Raw genomic sequence first — 16,971 nt, 5'->3', positions numbered from 1 at the left:
AAACTAGCTTGTAAAACAATAGAGCAGATTTGCTCTTCTGTCCTGGGTGATATTTCTTCAAACCAAACAGGGGCAGACAGGGAAAAACCTTTCCCTCACTGACACACAAACAATCTTGCTAGTTACTGCTTTTGAGCAAGTAGAACCTTGATATAAAACTCTAGAGCTCTCAGAGCTACTATCAAAAAAACTCCAAAACAACAACAAAAACATTGCTTTTCAAAGCACTGAATTTTAGATGTTCATCGCAATCATGTGAAATCTATCTGACACCTCAGAAACCAAACCAAGAAGCTCATGAGTGACCAAACGGTCAACTGCATGCTTGTTCCGCAACCCTGCCTCCCACAACCACTGCTGAGCTCTGTCACACAGCAGACAGAAGAGGTCCCTGACACCGCAAGGCTCCTTTCCCGTGCCAAGGTGCCTACATACATTACAAATAAACTTCCCACCAACTGACACTATGCAATGAATGAAGAGTTTGTTGCAGAGTTTATATCCCATAAAAATTTTTAAATACAATTATACTGTATCTGAGAAAATTTGGACAAAGTATAAATGCAAAATGTATACAAATTTTAGAAGTAAAAGGAACTACAGTTCTGAAATTGCACAATTACACAAAGAATTAACTGAAATTATAAGAATTAGATCACAGAGCTCTTATCCAGATTAAAAAGGGAAAAAAGAAAGTTTTTTAAAAGTATTTGAATATTACAAAATGTCTATGGCCAAGGATTTCTTTACTGTCTCGTGAACGTCAAAATAGACTTTATTAAATATGATTGGTATAGCATCAAGACTGAGAATTGTTATCAATGAAAAGCATGAAATATAAAGGATCTACACAAAAGGGAACAGCACTGTCTACTGTATCATTTATGAATGTGCTTTTTACCAAATGAGTTCCTTTCACAGAATTGCTACTGCATCTTCTTAAAGCACAAAAAGAGTAGGTCTTCAGCAAATGACTACCCTTGTATTTTAAATCTATACATTAGTAAATGACAGTTACGCTATTGAAGGGAATAGAATAAAAAATTAAACACAATATAAATTGTATGAGAGTATCACCAATTTTAGATGGTAGGAGTTTCCTACTCATAACTCCTCAAAAGCTATATATTTTTAATGGGACATACTTTAATTATTAAATAAAAGTTGTATATCACTGTGGGTCAGTCTCTTTAACCTGGATCATTTCATATGAATGCCAAAGCACAGAACTAAGATGATCACTCCCCTCCAGGTCAAAGGCATTAATGCCCAAACTGCAAAAAGAAGGATTTTAAGCAGTTTAAAAAATACATCAAAGCTAATGGTCACCATGACCAACTGCCCCAAATAAAACATAACTGCAAACATTGCTAAACCCGTCCCTCATAATAGAGAAAATAATGAACTAGTTTTGTCTTTAATGAGTTATTTCCACTAATAATGATTTTTTCCACCGGACATTCTGGCAAAAATTTCAAGGTCATGTGTCAAGTGAGATCAGATTTTTTTTTTTTTAATTCACTGCCCTTAACACTTTTTATCAAACACTTCCTACTTAATAGCTAGGCATTCTGCAAATCAAATTGGATAAGGTCTTCACTCTCTACAAATTTACATACACACAACAATTCCATCAGCTGACCTTTAAATGAGTCATAAATACATATTTATATATTTTAAATAACATTTATGACAATATAAACAAAAACTAGAAAAACAGAACTATAAACACATATTAGATATTCATTTTTAAGTATATAATAGACAAAGAAGTAAGATGAGCATTATTGCTCCCTGGCATTTACTGAAAAAGTAGTGCTTCAGGTTTTGCTATGTGCAGGTGAATAAATATAAATGCACACACATATACATGAATACTTAACTTTATATAGTAGAGGAGGGAAGAGGATGGGGGCTTGTTAGAGATTTGTGTCAGCCCAGCCAGTGTTTTACATTTTGGTCCATCCAGCTCTAATGAGGGTTGAAACATGGTTAACAGCAATTTTGGGTAGCTTTCTTAGCTCTTTTTTGAGAGCCACAGAATTTTTAAAAAGCAGCTTGTTTGTTAAAAGTTTGCTCCAAGGCCTAAAATTTCTAAATATGCACCATTTTTCCAACATTGCCCTTATAAAGAAAAAACTTCTGAGAGTCTCCCAAACATGAGAGTTTAATTAAAGAAGAAAAAGTGGGGAAAAAAAGAGAGAGAGTGAACCAAAGAAAGAAACTAAGACAGACAAGGCAAGAGATCATTTAAAACATTTTCAGTAGGGAGAATGTCAAACTTTCAGAGCATGAAAAACCTTTCAGCTTTAGACAACATATGTCTTTTAATCATTCTTTCTCTGTGTCTCAAAAAAGTGATTTTTCTGAATTCCTGTCCAAGGTTATGATTAAGCTTATTAATTTTTTATTTGAAATCATAATATTTGCATTTATAGAATTGGGGTTTTCATTAAGTTTAGCAAAATAAAAATAATTCTGAATTAAAGCAGCAAATGTAAGGTTTAGAATTTTTTTTAAATTTAAGAGAATGAGAAACCCATAGATTCAAAGACTTAACACACACATCAACCAAATACAGTATGTAGATTTGTATGGCTCTAATTTGCATAACCAAACACTAAAAATATGTACATATAGATATAAAAAATTAGAAAAATTTGAACCTTGACTGGATATTTTACATTAGGGAATTATTATCTTTTATTTTTAGGCATCACACTGTATTGTAGTTATGTTTTTAAAATAGTCTTTAAGAGACAGTAAAATATTTATGGACAAAATATTACATCTAGGATTATTTCAAATAATCCAGTGGGAGAGAGGTAAGAATGGGTAGAAGCACAGATGAAACAAAATCAACCATAAATTGCTAATTGTTGATCCTAGATGATGAGCTCATGAGTATTTAATAGACTCCCAACTTTTTGTATGTGTTATATATGAAAGTGTATTCTATGTACAGTTTTCCCAATATGTGGTATGTTATAGAACTAACCCACTAGAAAGTATATGATAATAAAGGAATAATATATAAAATATACATAAAATAACATTTTATATAACATAAAATATAAAGTAATACCATTCCATTCCTTTTTATATAAATAGTCTCACTGCTCTGGTTTTAAATCTTATTCTATATATTTTTATCATTGTTTATCATTCATAAACTGAAATTATTCTCCCTTCATACAATGCCTTCAAACAGATGAAGTCTACGTAAACACTGACACAATATCTCTAAGTTTTGATCAGAATAATTTAGATGCCAGCAATCCCCTAAGTACCCTTTGAATAACTACCTCTTTGAGTCTAACAGTTATGATTGGAATGTTTGGCCACACCAAGCATAGCCAAAACATCACTGACTATGGAATGATGACATGGGATAATCTGGAAATGGTAATAGGTGAACAATAAGTAGTCAAACTGGGGGCTTCCCTGGTGGCTCAGACAGTAAAAACTCTGCCTACAATGCACAAGACCCAGGTTCAGTCAATGGGTTAGGAAGATCCCCTGGAGAAGGGAATGGATACCCACTCCAGTATTCTTGCCTGGAAAATCCCATGGACTGAGGAGCCTGGTAGGCTAGAGTCCCTGGATAGCAGAGTTAGACAACTGAGCAGCTAAACCTTTCACACTTTCACAAGGAGTCAAATTATACTTCACTTCTGATGAAAACAGCAAGTTAATGAATGGGAACCAACTTCGCACACAACTTCATATACACATAAAAATTCCTTATGTTTAGTAAAAATGAAGCTTATTAAATGTTCAAAAAATATTTATGGCATTCCTACCAACTTCCCATTGTGCTATGTATCACTCTGTTATAAGAGAACAAAATGATTTCCAGTTCATGAGTCCAAATCTAATAAAGACAGTAAACTGATACTTTTTAGGAATGCCTGTTTCTCCAGGGTAATAAATATCTTCATTTGTTCATTCTTCTAACATTAACTAAATGCCTACCACTAGTGCCACCCTTGTGTTCTGAAGAAATGGGCCTGTGAGAACAGAACAGTTTCACCAATAAAAATCAAAGCCAGGAACTTCCCTGATGACCCAGTGGTTGAGACTCTGCACTTCCAATGCAAAGGGCATGGGTTCATTTCCTAGTCGGGGAACTAAGATCCCACATACCTGGCTGTACGGCCAAAAAGAAAAGCAAAGCCAACATTAGGGCTGTTTTTAAAATGAAGATAACAATGGACAGAAGAGACAAATAAACAGCTTTCCTTAATAAAGCCAAGTAAGGACTGTGTGGATCACAATAAACTATGGAAAATTCTGAAAGAGACAGGAATACCAGACCACCTGACCTGCCTCTTGAGAAACCTGTATGCAGGTCAGGAAGCAACAGTTAGAACTGGACATGGAACAACAGACTGGTTCCAAATAGGAAAAGGAGTACGTCGAGGCTGTATATTGTCACCCTGCTTATTTAACTTAAATGCAGAGTACATCATGAGAAATGCTGGGCTGGAAGAAGCACAAGCTGGAATCAAGATTACCGGGAGAAATACCAATAACCTCAGATATGCAGATGACACCACCCTTATGGCAGAAAGTGAAGAGGAACTAAAAAGCCTCTTGATGAAAGTAAAAGAGGAGAGTGAAAAAGTTGGCTTAAAGCTCAACATTCAGAAAATGAAGATCATGGCATCCAGTCCCATCACTTCATGGGAAATAGATGGGGAAACAGTGGAAACAGTGTCAGACTTTATTTTGGGGGGCTCCAAAATCACTGCAGATGGTGACTGCAGCCATGAAATTAAAAGACGCTTACTCCTTGGTAGAAATGTTATGACCAACCTAGACAGCATACTGAAAAGCAGAGACATTACTTTGCCAACAAAGGTCTGTCTAGTCAAGGCTATGGTTTTTCCTGTGGTCATGTATGGATGTGAGAGTTGGACTGTGAAGAAAGCTGAGCACTGAAGAATTGATGCTTTTGAACTGTGGTGTTGGAGAAGACTCTTGAGAGTCCCTTGGACTGCAAGAAGTTCCAACTAGTCCATTCTAAAGGAGATCAGCCCTGGGTGTTCTTTGGAAGGAATGATGCTAAAGCTGAAACTCCAATACTTTGGCCACCTGATGAGAAGAGTTGACTCACTGGAAAAGACCCCGATGCTGGGAGGGATTGGGGGCAGGAGGAGAAGGGGATGACAGAGGATGAGATGGCTGGATGGCATCACTGACTCGATGGACGTGAGTTTGAGTGAACTCCGGGAGTTGGTGATGGACTGGGAGGCCTGGCGTGCTGCAATTCATGGGGTCAGAGAGTCGGACACGACTGAGCGACTGAACTGAACTGAAGAATTTTCTAGAAATTGTAACCCGTATTTCCCACCTCAACATCTATTTCCAAAAGCTAACAAGAAGAAGAGATACTCTCATGTGTTTTTCAGGAAGAAAATAAACATTTAGTTAAAAATTAGCACCAACCAGTAAACAAATTTTATATGCATCTCTATTCTCTGAGCCTCAATATCCAATGTTTCTGAGCTCAGAAGGCAAAAATCAACTAGAAATCCATATACTAAACTTTTCTTATATAAGCTCCCTGAAAGCAAGATGGTTTTCTTCCAGTTCTTTTTCCCCAGAACCTAGAACAACTGGTACACAGTAGGTGTTTCATGCTACTGAATTAATTGACGATGAGAATTGCTGAGAAATATGCTTTACTTGCATATGCATATCAGGAATCATTTTAGCTTCATAAGAAAGAAACGTATATTTGAATTATGTAACTTACCATGTACACATGTGCTCAGTTGCCTCAGTTGTGCCCAACTCTTTGTGACCCTGTGGACTGTAGCCCGCCAGGCTCCTCTGTCCATGGGATTCTCCAGGCAAGAATACTGGAGTGGGATGCCATGCCCTCCACCAGGGAACCTTCGTGATCCCAGGGATCAAACCCACATCTCCTGTGTCTCTTGCATTGCAGCCACCTGGGAAGTCCACATACCTACTATAGGCCCTCTTCATAGTTTTAGGAGTTGGCGTCAATAAACAGTTTTGTGAGGCTCTTGTTTTTAATGAAATCTGTTTCAGTTATCTTGATAAAATATTTCTGTACATTTCATTACGGAAGTTAAATATGTATACTTTATCATTATTGAATATATGCAATCATTACAAAATAAATAAAATCATTATATAAGAGTAATCCAAATCCAAAAAGTCTTGCCTTTTGCGCCTTCTGTCCAAAAAGTAAAAGAACAAGAATTAAATAAGAATGGACTGCCACCCCAACTCTACATTTCCAGTCATCAGGGCTGTCACTGGACAATCCTATGGTGAAGGCCTCTGACTCAGGAGGTATTTAACTAAGCTTCAGATTTCAGCTCTTTCACCCACTAGTCCTGTGCCCCAAGGAAAGTTATTTCCCTCCCTTTACTTGCCTCAGTTTCCTCATCTATGAAATGGGAAACATTTAAGTTACTTCAAGAGCTGTTGTGAGAATTAAATAAGTCAGTACATGTAAATCTCTTAGAATAGTGTCCGGCAAACAGTAATTGCTCAATTTATGTTACCTTGTACTATTAAAACTCCAAGAAACCTTGATACATCAACTATACTTTAATAAATTTTTTTTTAAACTTTGTTTTATACATCACAGGGGCCCATTAATGACTTACTCTTTTCTTAATCTTAAACTGAAAAAGACAACAGAAATAATGTATCTATATCATATATAAGTTTTCACACCTATGGATAAATTAACTTCCCAGTTATTCAGAGAAGAATTCATAGAGGAAGTAGAATTTCATACTTACATTATTTTCTGACTAGAAAAAGAAGAAAATCCCACATAATCCCACAACCCACCCAATTGATATTTTCATATATTTTCTTTGTCTTTTCCTATACATATAAGTATAATTTTATATCATTGATACTATATTTGGCACTCTGCTTGATTCAAATTACATTAAATGCATTTTTTGTGTCACTTTTTAAAAATGTCATTTTAAACAGCCATATACATTTAATTTCCCTGTAGTAGGAAATGGCAACCCACTCTTCTTGCCTGGAAAATTCCATGGACAGAGCAGTCTGACAGGCTATAGTATGGAGTCACAAAGAGTCGGACACAACTGAGCAACTAAACACACACTGCACATACATTTACCTATTCTAATACACATAAGAAAAAATGGTGACTAATACACTTCCTCTGAACTCATAACTTTTACATACTCATGACCCACCCCCCAAAAATACCAGCCAGAAAGGATTTTTGCTTATTTATTTTTCTGCATGTTTTTTCTTAAATAAAATTTTCTAGTCAAAAATAAATTTTATTATAAAGTTTAAAAATAAAATTTAAATAGGAAGCAGGAGAGAGAAAAGATATCCATTTACAAGTTAATCAAATGTACACAGTAAGGAATCATGTTGCCATCACTGCCACCTCCCAGAGTCCACCATCTACCTTGCAAGTATGAATAGCTACATAATCAATAGGATAAAGAACTCTCTTGACTATGTAGAGAGGTCCATGGCTATTACCAAAAGCCTTGTGGAGCAAAACTGAAAGGATGCAAAGGAACAAGAAAGACCAATGAAAGGAGTGATGAGTTTAGAGGGGGAGGGTTACTGCATAGCGTTCCCTTGGTTAACACTCCTCTTCCAAAAGACTGGAAGCTACTTTTGATCCACATACATTGACTCATAGTTCAGCATATAACATAAAACGTGCCGGTTGTTCTTAAGGCTACCTATTCTGGGAAAAGCAAAGAGCTTGCCATCTTTAGGATTTTTGCATATGCAAAACAGCTGGTCAGATGAATCCTGCATCTTATATCCTTGAGAATCACAGAAAGTTAATGGCATATGTTCTGGGAAACTGGAGGGTTTGGGTCAATAAAAAGCCTAATGCCCATGGTTTATGACATTATCTTGTCCTCTTATCCTCTCTTGGGTCCAAATATCTGTCTTCAAATAAAAACAGTTACTGTAAAATGGGGAGGGGAGGGGTTGGATTAGAAACCCTTGAATTACATTTTAGTAGATTTTCTATCATCCTTTTAAGAAAATATTCTTTATTTAAAAAATCTTCAGCTCACCTGGAGGGAATGACCTCTCAGAAAAAGAAACTGACTATGCTATGCCTACTCGAGTGCTTCCCAGATGACTCAGTGGTAAAAAATCCACCTGCAATGCAGGACACACAGATTCGATCCCTTGGTCTGGAAGATGCCCTGGAGAAGGAAAGAGCAACCCACTCTAGTATTCCTGCCTGGGAAATCCCATGGACCAAGGAGACTGGTGGTCTACAGTGCACGGGGTCTCAAAGAGCTGGACACAACTGAGTGACTAAACAACAACAACACCACGCTTACAAGAGCATGGGTATGCTGCCTTGTCACTGGAACATGAGTGTCACTTGAAAATAACAACATTGCTGATGCATTTTCTCTTTTCAAGACAATCTGAATATTGTTCTAATTCAATTACTGAAGCTCTTTTCTGGCCATGTCAAAGTGAAAAATCATGTTTCAAGAATCTAAATTTGTAAAAATAGGCTCAAGAAACCAGCTCTCCCTGCAGTTTAGTTTGGCCCAACTTCTCCAACACAGGAAGAAGAGGTTCAGAAACACTCAGTTTCTCTGCCACAAACGCATTTGCTAGGAGGTCACCCAATGACTTCTCCATCTTGAGAGAATTACCTAAACTAACAAACAAATAAAACCAGAACAAAACAGAAAACTAGACATATAAAACCTCAGGCCGTGAATATACAATCACATTTTGTTCTGCCTCCTTTTCTAGCTTCCTCCTGCTCTGCTGTTTCTCCAGCACGTGAATGATCTGTCTTATCATGCACTGTTTGGTCTATAATATTAATAAATGTGCCACAAACTGCACACATGTGATGATCTGAATGACAACAAAGATCTAATACATTTATTTCAAAATAAACAATTCTAAGTTTTTCCATTTGCCCAAAACAGAGACCAGCAATCTAATTTAAAATAAAATAAATGAACTGTGATCTTTTTTTTCTCCTCTGTGAAATTATAGTACAGGACCTAGAGATAATACCTTCATTTACCTACAAAATAAATTATATCTGCAATCTAGAGCACCTTCAGGATGCTGATTCAACTTTTACAAAGTATAATATTTAGTGATTTTTAACCACCATTTTCAAAAACTTTGGGGAAGCCAATATTCGCTTTTGGCTTTTTTCCTCTTTAACCCTCCACCATGGACCATATTTCATGTTAGTGGATCTCATCTTGGTGAGTAGAACTCTCAGTCCACATCACTGAATGGAACCGTGTGGCTCCCTCGTGCAAATTTCCTGAGAGCCCCTGCCCTGAGCATGTGCCAAAAATCAAATCTTGGCCACTTAGTGCTCTGTGCTCCACATGTGAGCTCACGGCGCGTTGAGCAGCCGTGCTAACTGAGATGGATAGCCCTGTCAAACAGGAAGCTGGCACACCAGGATGCAAGCAGTGGGATACAATGACCTTTACATTCAGAGAAAATATCCCTAAAATGGCATGAAAAGTTTATGGGGGGGAAGAAGGGGGGATTCTTTTCTTTCATTTGGGCACATAGCATGCAAGAAAAGCAATGGTGCCCAGCGTGCAATTTGCTCGGGATCAAATCTTGAATCCCTCACACAAGAAGGAAATGAATCATCCTTTATCAAGCTGCTTTGAAAGCAGTGCACTCTACAATTCAGCAGTATGTATCGCTGCACCCGGACAGGCCAAGTGGAGGGATTCAGCATGCACTTCAACTCACAATAACCCAGAGTCCTGGGAAAACATTTCTAATCTCCTGTAGATGGGTTGGTTTCAGACGGTAGAACCAAGATATAATTTGAATATTTAATTTTTAAAAAATTTTAAAAGTAATAATCTGCTTACAAAATCAGAGTCAAGAGCTTGGGAATTTAAATCCCATGTCCTTGGTCACCATATTTGTAACTTTTTATAAACTGCTTAATCTCTCGTTTCCTTCTCTAAACAAACAGAGGATTGTACTAACAGTTCTTAGGAAGTATATGAGGAGGAATTAATTTGAAAAAGTAGCAAAAATCGATAGCACATACACAAATGTTAAGTAAGGATAGAAAATATATGGAATAAAACCAGGCAGTCATATGCTTCTGTCCTTTAGTTATAGCCTTTATCATAATCTATACAATTCAATCATTCCAGCTACAAAACAAACATCATTCTATTGAGTCAAAAATTTATTTTTCTATTCTTCAGGTTTGGGGGCATTTTTGTTATTTGTTTCGTCAATTATTTGGCATAAAAGAACAATGGGCAACACCAGTTCTCAATGAGGTCCCAGTGCTGTACAATTCACACTGAAATAATGAAGCAAATTTAATATTTAATTAAATCAGTAAAATGAATTGATCACTGAGACACTGAGCATTTTTTAAATGACTGGACCACAGAACTACAGACAGGTTTTCAAAGATACGAAAGTACAGTATACGAGAGGCATACTTTGTTTTTTCTATTTAAAAACTGATCGTAAAGTACAAAAGCTGCAGGCCCAAAGCACTGAATAAACTTAGAAAATTGAAAGCTTATAAATCACATATTAAAGTTTGGATAAGTTAGGAGTCAAATGTCTGAGTACTCTGAGAATACCGATTTGGGGACTTAGAGAAAATAAGAGAGCTATCAACGCAAAAAGAAAAAAAAAGCCTCTATGACGACCACTTTGAAATGCAAATGGCAAATGAAATGATTCTGGTGACTCTAGAGGTGCTGGTCAAATGTGTCCCAAAGCAACCAGAGAACAAGATTCTCCATGAAACATTCTACTGTCTATTGTTTGGAAGACGCTAAATGTGACCATTCTCCTCCAATCCCTGTTTGGAGAATTACTTCGGGGAACATACTCTTCCTCAAATCATGACACGTCTGCGGCATGGGGAGAAGAAGGAGACAGGAGAATACCTTGTGCTTGCGCCGCTGAGCTGTGGGAGTAGCCCAGGGCCAGGAGCGCAGTCTCCACCAGCTGGCTGAAAAGCACATCTTTGCGAACCAGGACGAACTCGGCATGCTCTTCCCTGTTGTCATATTCAAGAGAGCCGTCCAACTGCTCCACCACACAAAAGACAGGAATCATCAAACCTGCAGGGATAAAATTCAAGAGCAAAACACAAACATTACAAAGCAAATCCCAGTCACCATCATAAGAAGGGAAGAGACAGTTGTAAAAGTCACTCATCTGTGATTGACAGTGGCTTGGATTAAACAAGCCTCTTAGTCGGATAGGCCTAATGGGAAAGCTGTGGATTTTTTTCCCCTTCATTATTACTACCAGAACTGCCCCAATCAGTGACAGAAGCCCTCAGATTCTAGTCACTAAAAAGTGGAGTGTCCCAATCAATGTCTCCTGACTGAGAAACCTCAAGTTTATAGCCAGCACGTAAGTGAGATCAAAGAAACCTTCTGTCTCTAGCATCCTCATGTCTACGGTCTTATCATCAGCTATTAATGGGACCAGTATTTTCAGATCAGATGTGCTTTCGTCTAGAAATATTGTAAGACACCTAGGAGGGAAGTATATTTGATTTGAGGCCCTAAGCTATTATGTGAATATGTACAAGAAAATGAATAAGAATTTAAAAGAAACCCCTCTTGTATCTGTTATGTTTCTAAATCTTGTTAAATAGGCCATCAACTAACCTGAAAATACTCTGCTCACATAAGTCTTAACTGACATTTACTTTACATCAAAGTCTGCATACAAATATGAAAATTTGTCTTTTAAAAAAAATTACTATATTATATGTTAACACCAGTTACCACTGGAAATACCTTGGCTTATGTTTTCAAAGAAGTAAACTACCCTAAAGAGTAAAGCAAATTAGTGTAGTTGAAAATCTGTTGAAATCTGTTGTCACTGAAATATTTCTCTGCTTTGTATCAATGTGTGAAAAGCTGAAAAATGTTTAATTCACTAAAGATTTTTTTATAAACTTTTTTTTTATTTTTTAAAAAAAAGTCATACAGGCATTTAAATCTAAACACAGCCATGACAAAAGAAGATCAAAGGTTTACCAACATGCAAGTAATGAACATGGGCTCTGCCCCACGTAATTCACATAAATTAGTATGTTACGGAGTAAGGGTCTGCAAGAAAAATGGAAAGTTATGAAGGGGGAGGCAGAAGATCAGCTGCTCATGGTGACAGCATTTCACAATAAAAATAAGACCTCTGTGTAAAATGACCTATGTGAGGATGACCTCTGATACACAGAATGCATAGGAGTTTCTCTAGAAACCCCTCCCTGTTGCCTGGATCCTGGAAGCTTCCTGACTCACTCTGATCTGGAAAGCAGAGGGTGGGAGCAGACATTCTGCAAACTACCAGGTCACAGATTTAGATTTTTCTTCTAAAGATAATACAATGGTGACACTGGTTCCCATGTGCTAATTATTATTATTAAAGATAATAAGTATTGGATGTAATTATTAAATATAATCATTATTAACAATAATAATACTCATTAAGAATTGTTATCATTAAAGATCATGGTAATTATTATTAAGCCTGCACAACAGACTAACAAGTCACACCACACCATACCTGACATAACTATTAACTTAGTATTTACTCCTAAGAACAACAAAGCAGCATTATTGTCCATTGCCCATATACCACCCATGGTATCAATTTATGGAACATAGAAAATAAGGGTGGGGCAGACATTATTTTAGACAAAGAAGAGAATTTAGCCTAGCCACATGGTGCCTTATAAAATATTTTTTTAAATTAGCATCAGCACTGTCATATTAAATGCTTATTTACTTATGCCCAGTTTATTCCCAACTGCTTGTAAGACATGTAGTGAACAATATAAATTAGATTTGTTCCTAATTATCTCAGTGGTCATTCATTTATCCAACTTTTGTTCCCTGAATACCTGCTGTGTGCCAGGTATACCCCATGGCTCTAGTGATACAAATGAAAACAAGCTTGCCCCTGCTCGTACCCTCAGTGCAGCTGAACAGTGTTGTAAAATCTTCCTAAGCAAGCATAATGGCATTTTATAGGATCCATTCGTGAGAGTCCTTACCAGCACTGAGTAGCCTCCATTTAGACCTTTTAACTCTTATATACTGGTAAATGATCTTTGTTCAAGGAAGCAGGTTGATTTCTATTTTTAATGATTTAAGCATATGCACACATAGAGCCATGTAGTCAGTGGTGCCATAAGCTACTTCATCACTAATACCTGTGTGTACATAAGTTTCAATGCTGAAAATCCATGGGCAGTTCCTAATGTCAACATCTAAGTGTCACACATCTGGAAATCACAGATAAGACCTTTAAATGAATCCAGTTGCTCCATAACCTATCATGCAGCCATTGCTTTAGCAACCATAAATCTTCCTCATGTAGGTGGTCACCTGAAAACACTTAAGACCCCAGTAATTTCTTAATAATATTAAGAGTTCATAAGTTAGAGATGAAATACAATACTAAAGCACAAAGATTTATACTACATAGAGATTTATTTTTTGAAAATGTCAATGATCAAAATATTTCCTAAATATTTTATTTCAGTGACTAAAAGAAGCAAATTGTTATCTGACATGACAGCAATAACTGCTCACAACCAAAAAGCAAGTACCTGTCCCTCACAGGCATCGCCTACTTTCAAAAAAAGAAGAAAAAAAAAGGACATTTATAAAACAAAACAGTATTAATCAGAAGTATATGATAATAGAATCTGTTCTAAAAGCACATATACATGTAATACTAAAAGCTATCATAAACAGGTTATATTTAACCACTAGAAAAAATGTACCCTTTTAGTAGAATTAGATCAATCAAAATTATGATAAAATATTTACACTGAAATGCAATTTTTACAAAAGAAGAGGAAGGCAGGAAAAATAGATGCAGTTACTAGTGACAATGACAAGAGAAACAAAAACTAGTAAAACAGTACAACTGAGGTCAAGTGTAGGGAAGAAGAAAATTAAGGTATACATTTAAAACATAGCAAATTCCTAGGAAAGAAAACTATGAAAGGATGAGTAGATATATATATCAAAAACATATATATTTATTCATTTCATCACCTCATTTGCTCCAGGCAAAAGAGGAAAAAAAAAAAAGTGACAACAGATGAAAGGATAGTGAGAGCATGTGGCAAGCCCTTCAAAAAATAAAAATGGGAAGAATTAAAAGTCCCAATAAAATAAAAATAGCAATGTAAAACTAAGATGCATTTATAACAAAATTTAGAAATGATCAAGAAGAAAAAGAAAGACACTGCTGTCTTCACCCTATACCTAGAGCTTATGGCATTATTTTTCTTTTATTATAGCACAGACCATCTCCAGATGATCAAGTAGAGAACTTTGAACCTTTTGATTATAAGCCTCGCTAAGCCTTTTATAATTGCAGGAGGTAAGCAAGTGGTTTAATCTAGAGGACAGGCACACAGCCCTAGTCATTTGCTAAAAATTAAGAGCTCTTCTGACAAATTGGGATAAATGGCTAATTCTGTTGTCAGAGAGGTAAAATAAGCAATGGGACTCTCTCTACTAGAAAAATGCATTTTCCCAATTGTTATTAGTTATGATGCTCAAATTGCCATTTTCATGATGACATGATTTCCGAGGAAGTGTGCATCATTATAAAGAGTTAACCTGATCTTCACCACAACCCTGCAAACACAGACACATGGGGAGATGGCTGCTTTGAGCCAGGATGAAGTCCTGCCACTGTCATTTCTAACCTGTGGGAGTAATTTGTTTGACCTCTCAGCTAAATTCCTCCTAGCTAAAATGTAAATAATAATATCTACATCCTAGAATGGTGTGAGAATTAAACAATGTAACATAGTTAAATGGTCTGACAAATAGCCCTCCAATAATGAAATCCATTGGGTTTTCTTTTTTCAAAATCAGTATTAATACCACTTCACAGAGGAAAAAAAGACACCAATAATTTTTTTTCAGGGTCCACCATCAAGGCTCAAGATACTTCCTGAAAAGCATTTCTTCAGAATGAAAATCATACCAGTAATTACTGAATGGCCTAATTAAGATGCTTAAAGGCTTCACATGTTCACCATGCCCCACAGCAAAAGGGTGAAAGTGTTAAAAGCACCATACTTAATATGCGAAGGACTTCCCTGGTGGCTCAGCCAGTAAAGCGTCTGTCTACAATGAGGGAGACCCGGGTTGGATCCCTGGGTTGGGAAGATCTCCTGGAGAAGGAAATGGTAATCCACTCCAGTATTCTTGCCTGGAAAATCCCAGAAACCTGGTAGGCTACAGGCCGTGGGGTCGAAAAGAGTCCGACACAACTGAGCAACTACACTTTCACTTTCACTTTAATATGCTAAAACTGCCTGCCCAATACAGGAACCACTAGCCACATGCGGTGATGGAGCAATTGAATGCTGACTAGTCCTGAGCTGAGATGTGCTGTGTGACATACACACTCAGTGTCAACAATTTAAAATCAAAAAATAAAAAATAATTACATTTAACTCAAAAAAATTATTCTTATTATTGAATATAGAAATAATATTTTGGGTACACTGAGTTAAACAAAATGTATTATTAAAAATTAATTTCATCTGTTTCTTTAACCGTTTTTTTTTTTAAGAAGCTACAAGAAATTTAAAATTATACATGCGGCTTTTATTACATTTCGATCAGACAAAGCTGCTCTAAGTAATCTGCCAAATACCAACATATACAATGGTTTTTCTGACCCAGGATAAATACACCACAACCTGATTAGCAGGACAATTGTGCCATTGACACTTATCTCTCCTCTGTGTTCCAGATCTTAAGAGACTTGAGGACTGATATACTCTTGGTTAAACTCCAGTATCTAACGTGATATCTTCCCTGTTTCATTGAACAAATTGTAGGCTATTGTTTCACTTCTTTAATAAAAGAAAGACTTTTTTTTGTCTTCACTTCATTTCAGAGAACAAAATCTAAAGTCCCCAGGAAATGACAAGATACAGAGATAAATGTGAGGAACAAGTACTGTTTAATGTGCTGGATCTAATAGTAAAAAATGAAATAAGGTCCAGAGGCAGAGGTCTAGATAGCAGGATTCTAGCGTCTTCTGGGAGAGCTGGGACACAAAATGATACTCTCATCTGCAGGGCAACTCTTAACTCATCGCGTACTCTGACATACATTCTTACCTTTGTTTCTTCCCTGTTTACCCTGTGAAAGGGTTATTATTACTCTCATCTGATAAACGAGGAAGCTGAAACTATAGGAAAATTAAGTATGATGTCCAAAGAAACCAAGAGAAGCAAGAATAGAGCAGTTCCAGTTAGCCAACTTTAAATCTCAAGCACACAGCATTCTTGGGGGGGCGCCGGGAGGGGTGTCAAAAAACAATACTCCAAAACCCACACCCACAGAAATATAAATGTGTAACCTTTCAGTAAAGGACTCCTCACCACTTGTGTCTAATGAGTAACCCATGTCATTTGTAACTGAACGATAAAGCATCTGGCTGCAGTGCGGGAGACCCGGGTTCGATCCCTGGGCTGGGAAGATCCCCTGGAGAAGGAAATGGCAACCCACTCCAGTACTCTTGCCTGGAAAATTCCATGGACTGAAGAGCCTGGTAGGCGACAGTCCATGGGGTAGCAAAGAGTCGGACACGACTGAGCGACTTGACTTCAACTTTCAATAGCCTACTGCGTGTCAGGGTATTGACATGGGCGCAGAGGAGAAACCAAAGACAGTCACTCACAAAGAAAGGCTCACAAAATGTGTCCTTCTCCAGTGTGGGTGAGCAGAGGCTCCAGGCTCCTCCCCAGCCCCTTCACCTGCTAGATCCACCTTCATTCCTGAACCTGCCCCCTGAATGACAGGAGCCAGTCTGAGATGATAGGAGGCCAGCCTTTTTCCTTCCCTCTTTCAAAGGGTTCCTGAAACCATCCTTTTCCAGAAGAAAGGCAGCCACAGGGCCTGCTCC

At 37.1% G+C, this 16,971-nt stretch overlaps 1 protein-coding gene across 1 annotated transcript in view; it reads right to left on the bottom strand.

Annotated features, from left to right (window-relative positions):
* The window catches only part of SATB2 (SATB homeobox 2), a 200,273-nt gene that overhangs the window by 165,209 nt on the left and 18,093 nt on the right, over nt 1-16,971 (bottom strand). The window contains exon 3 of the mRNA XM_040228858.1: nt 10,947-11,123. Coding sequence (XP_040084792.1) covers nt 10,947-11,123 — 177 coding nt within the window. The remainder of the gene's footprint in view (nt 1-10,946; nt 11,124-16,971) is intronic.

This window comes from Oryx dammah, unplaced genomic scaffold (genome assembly GCF_014754425.2).
Source record: "Oryx dammah isolate SB20612 unplaced genomic scaffold, SCBI_Odam_1.1 HiC_scaffold_27, whole genome shotgun sequence".
In the NCBI taxonomy this organism is placed as follows: domain Eukaryota; kingdom Metazoa; phylum Chordata; class Mammalia; order Artiodactyla; family Bovidae; genus Oryx; species Oryx dammah.
Note: the sequence above shows the minus strand (reverse complement) of the source record. Positions and strands in the feature narration are given on the sequence as shown.